This window comes from Fragaria vesca, linkage group LG5 (assembly GCF_000184155.1).
Source record: "Fragaria vesca subsp. vesca linkage group LG5, FraVesHawaii_1.0, whole genome shotgun sequence".
NCBI classification, from domain to species: Eukaryota; Viridiplantae; Streptophyta; class Magnoliopsida; order Rosales; family Rosaceae; genus Fragaria; species Fragaria vesca.
Genome location: NC_020495.1, coordinates 10,808,527 through 10,813,362, shown reverse-complemented (window position 1 = coordinate 10,813,362; position 4,836 = coordinate 10,808,527). Strand labels below are relative to the sequence as shown.

Here is a 4,836-nt window from a genome sequence, read left to right as displayed (position 1 = left end):
AACAAAATGAGTGGCCTGCCATCGGCGACCAAACTGCAATTCCATACAATAATAGAGCACATTCTAGGAAAAAGGAGAATGAATAGAAGAACCATTTCGACCAAGCGAAAAAAATAAAAAGAGAGGAGAAGACTATGAACAGTGTTGATGCAAATTGCAAACCCATCTTGTTGACTTCTGTGGACAGGAAGACTAAATTTTCATTGAACTCAGTCTGCCTTCTCCGGCGTGTAAACCACCGCATACATTGCCATGGCCAAATAGCCAAGCTTGCTTTTCTTAAATTGCAACTGTTATCATGCTGATTCTCGAAATACTGTCTGTAGTATTGGGGACTGGCATCACGTCGGCTTTTCTGCCTGACGTTGCTAAGAAACTTGTTCAAGTCGATCGAAAGTTGAGAGCACGAGACCCGGAGATCTATCAAAAGCTCCAACAGCTGGAAAGAAGATTGTTGAAGATCCAATCCCATGTCGACGATGCCGAAAACAAGGCTTCCATCTCCAACGCGTACCAAATCATAATCGAAGATTTCAAGAATGTTCTTCTGGATGCAGATGATTTACTGGATAAGACTCTTTTGGAGTATGAGAGGATATGTTCTCAGCAATTGAGGCCCGCCAAATTGGAAAAGCATTTGAAAACTTTTGAGGGAAAGCTCGGTAAAGAGATAGGCGAGATGGTGGATACGGTGAATGGTTTAGCATTCGAAATGGAGGGTTGCACTATCTCAGAACTAAGCCAACCGACGCTTGCTCAAACATTTTCTGCTCCTCCTCATATTATCAGAGGTTCGTTGGTTGATGAGCTCTCTGTAGTTGGAAGGGAAAAGGATAAGCAGCATATCCTGGAGTTGGTGTACAAGCAGAACAATACAGCTGTTTCTGTGATTTCAATAGTAGGTATGATTGGGATTGGGAAGACAACACTTGCCCAGCTAGTCTTCAATGATCAAAATGTGGTCAAGGAATTCACGGCCAACAGAATGTGGTGGGTGAGTGTTTCTTTCGGCGATGATGTGCTGAAGATCACCAAATCCATATGTGAGTCGACTGCGAAGACAGTTCCGGATTCTAGTATTGCACAGTTGTCAAGTCTGGACTCTGTTCAGCTCAAATTAAAGGAGATTGTAGGGGAAAAGGAGAAGTTTTTGCTCGTGCTAGATGGCATGTGCGATGAGAATCCCATCAATTGGGATGCCTTGAAATTGCCATTTAGATCTGCAGCACCCGGGAGCATAATTGTGGTAACTACTCGAAGCCAAGTTGTTTCATCCATTGTTGCTGATCATAGCAGTACATATTGCTTGGGTGTTTTGTCAGATAAACATTGTTTCGAAATTATCAATACAGGCTTGATATCAAGTCTAAGTGAGAAGAGTGGCCTACAGATAGCAGAGAAGTGTAAAGGTGTTCCATTGGTGGCCAAATTGATTCCAAGTGTCATGCGTCTCAAATCAAAAGAGATGGAGTGGGATGAGATCTTAAGATGTGAGCTCTGGAACTTGGCAGAAGATAACAATATGATCTATCCAGTGCTTAAACGTGGCTATGATCAGTTGCCAGCTTATTTGAAAAGATGTTTTGCTTATTCTTCTCTTCTCCCTCGTAATCGTCCCTTCCAAAGGGATGATCTGATTCAACTGTGGGCAGCTGAAGGCTTTATTCAAGCCCGAGGAACAAGAAGAATTGAAGACATTGGAAGAGAGTACTTCGATGACTTGTGCTCAAGGTCCTTTTTTCAAGTTTCATCCGAGAATCCCAGCAAAGGAAAGTACGAAATGCATGGCTTCATTCACGACTTGGCGAAAATAGTTTCCACCAACTTATGCTTTGCTTGTGAGGGTACTAGGCCATATGTCTTGCCCGTATCTACAAATGTCCGGCATTCCTCGATTTGTGATGAAGAAGTTGAATCAGGTATGTTGGAAGAGTTTTACAGGTATCGGAAGTTAAGGACTTTTATGTTGCTCTCCAAGTCTCCAGACAAGCTTCAAAGTGTTCCTGATGATTTCTTTCGGAAGTTTCCTTGCTTAAGAGTGTTAAACTTGAGTGGTACTCGCATCTCTAAATTGTCCGGAGATATTAAAATGCTGAGACACCTTCGTCACCTCAATGTTAGCCGCACCTTGATTATAAAGTTCCCACAGGATATAGATCAATTACGTGGGCTAGAAAGACTCAATGTAAAGAATTGTTCCAATCTTGAGGAGCTGCCTGAGAACTTAAACAAGTTGATCAAGCTACGACATATTGACCTTGACAAACTCGGTAGAGTCAGTTCCATGCCTGTTGATGTTGGGAAGTTAACTAGTCTTGAGACCCTGGCTGTTTTTGTAGTGGGAAGTGAACGAGGTACAACAATTGAGGAGCTGAAGGAGATGACATGCCTCCGTGGATCCATTTGCATTCGAAAGCTTGAGAAGGTGAAAAATGATGAAGAAGCTAAGGCTGCTAAGTTACAAGAGAAGCAATACTTGGAGGAATTGGAGTTGCATTGGGAACCAAAGAGAACTGGAACAGATGATCAAACAGTTCTTGAGGGCCTTGAACCTCATCCTAGCTTGTTAAAGTTACAGGTAATGGGATACTGCGGTTCAAGATTTCCAGATTGGATGAGTAACCCATTGTTTAGCAAGCTTGTGACAATTAATCTAAGGAACTGCGGATGTTGTATACTCCTTCCTTCACTTGGTGGACTTCCTCTTATCAAACATCTTGTCATTGAAGAAATGAAAAGTTTGAAAAAGGTGGATGATCGATTTTTTCATTCAGATGGTCGGCTTCGTCAAGTCGGTTTTCCATCTTTGGAAACACTAAAATTTGGCGAACTGCTTGCATTGAATACTTGGGAAGGACTGGAAGAATCTGACATGCCTCGCCTTAGAAAGCTTACCATTATAGCTTGCAAGGAATTTCGCAAACTACCTCCATTGTACAACCTAGCTGCGCTTAAGGAGTTAGAAGTCGATGGTTGCCCTGAGCTTCGATCATTGGAGGGAGGACTACCGAAATCACTCAAAAAGTTGATCATTTTGGATAGTGACAAACTAAAGCAGCGGTACTGTACCACGAATGTACGTGATTGGAGCAAGATCAGCCATGTTCGCCACATAGAGACTGATGATGGAATAATTCAATCGTGATGTTCAGGTACTGGACATGCATTAAGCTGTTAACTAAAATTGTCGTTATGTTTCTAATTTATATAGTTCTTAATTTCCAGCTTGTCTACTTCAGCATGAATACATTTCATGCTTTGATTCTCTTTTTTCTCTGCATCTAAAACATGGAAATCAGGTTCTGTTTGAAGTTTGAACCCGTGTTGAATATAAGCACGGCAGGGCTTGAACTTGCCGCCTGCAGGCCTTTTCAAAGGGCTTCTTCCTTTGATGGCAGTGCACTACTAGTAATGTTTTACATGCTTTATGTGGCCGATAGTAGTATGGTTAATTTGATGTTGCTGTAAAGTTAGACAGATCTCTGAAGTGCCTCACAGGCTCACACTTTCAGTAATGGTCTTCCTTCTCTGGTACTTCACATATTCTAATAGGTCTGAAATGCCTCACACTTTTGCGAGTTAACTTATTTTGATTTTCACTTTTTGCCGCAATAATCTTTGAAGCAAGTTGTAAAAGTTGAAAGGTCTCAATCAATAACCTGCATTGTGGGATAGCCAGGGTGAGGGTGTCCCCATTTTATGTCTGTTTGTGTAAAGTATAAACTGTGTATAGCATGAGAGTAATCTACCTTCAGATAGTTGCTCATTCTCTTTGTGAGATTGATTAATTGTTGAGTCAGCATAAGTATCACTTAAGACACCACACTGCTGAATTGTAAACTAGCTCACCAAATAGATTGCATGAAAGGTTTATGGCCTGAAGTTTCTGAAATTTATTTGGTCCATCACCAATGGAAATATGGAATCACAATGTAGTCTTTTAGAGCTGGCCTTGTTGTATGATTTCTGTTCTTTTGGTAACGAAATCATAATTTTTTTAATATATCTATGGAAATTCATCGTTTTACATGGAAATCTATGCTCTTGGATTTCTCCTGTTTTATTTGGTGTTTGCCTATTGTTACTCGCAAGGCTTTCCAGAATGACTCGGTTGATACTGTTTATGATATGGCACCAAGTACTTTTCATCGTGTTGATTTCTGACTTGTAATGTGCTGCGTTTTGTCGTGTCTAGGTTCTGAGAAACCACCGGAACAGGAAATTTATGGCAATGTTTCACCAACGCTTGGTTTGGGAGAGCATGAGGCTCAAGACGTTGCAAAAAGACGTTCAGATGAACCGTTATTCCCAGTTTACAAATTGATAGGTAATAACCTCTTAAAAGGCTTTGAAGTTTGTCCATGATTGATGATGATTGTACTTGGAGAGTTGGAGAAAGGTGTTTCGTTTTATTCCTGATATTTTGTCTTAAATTAATAAGTCACGTATTGTGATGGATAATTTCTGTTATGTCATTTCTCTTTTGTGGTTGTAATGTTTGTCATATTTCCGAGTTCCGACGAGTGTGGAATTGCTTATCATTTGATGTGTGTTATTGCCAATAACTTATTGGTCTTTGTGGAACTAGCAATGGGATGTGCGAATCAATTCTGTACTCCAAAAATCTACCAAAAAACATAATTTAGACGGAGGAAAATTCAGAACTTTTTGCAAAGACAGAGATGGATCCACTTGAATGGTACGCAACAATAACTTCCAGACTCATATGGCAACATCATTATCACATCTGTGATCTGTCCATCCCTGAAAAGCACCGAAAAAGGCAAAGAATTTGAGTAAAGAAAGATGGGTCATGATCTCAGATTGAGAGAGAGA

General features: G+C 40.6%; 1 protein-coding gene across 1 annotated transcript; it reads left to right on the top strand.

Annotated features, from left to right (window-relative positions):
• The first annotated feature begins 167 nt into the window (after positions 1 to 167).
• On the top strand, positions 168 to 4,530 carry LOC101306136 (putative disease resistance RPP13-like protein 1-like). The gene is made up of 2 exons (XM_004299558.1): positions 168 to 3,152; positions 4,196 to 4,530. Exon 1 carries the CDS (start codon positions 299 to 301, stop codon positions 3,143 to 3,145), a length of 2,847 nt encoding a protein of 948 aa, XP_004299606.1. The 5' UTR covers positions 168 to 298; the 3' UTR covers positions 3,146 to 3,152; positions 4,196 to 4,530.
• The last annotated feature ends 306 nt before the right edge of the window (positions 4,531 to 4,836 follow it).

Excerpts from the sequence above, each read along its gene's own strand:
- LOC101306136 (XM_004299558.1), top strand. The coding sequence starts at position 299 with ATGCTGATTCTCGAAATACTGTCTGTAGTATTGGGGACTGGCATCACG.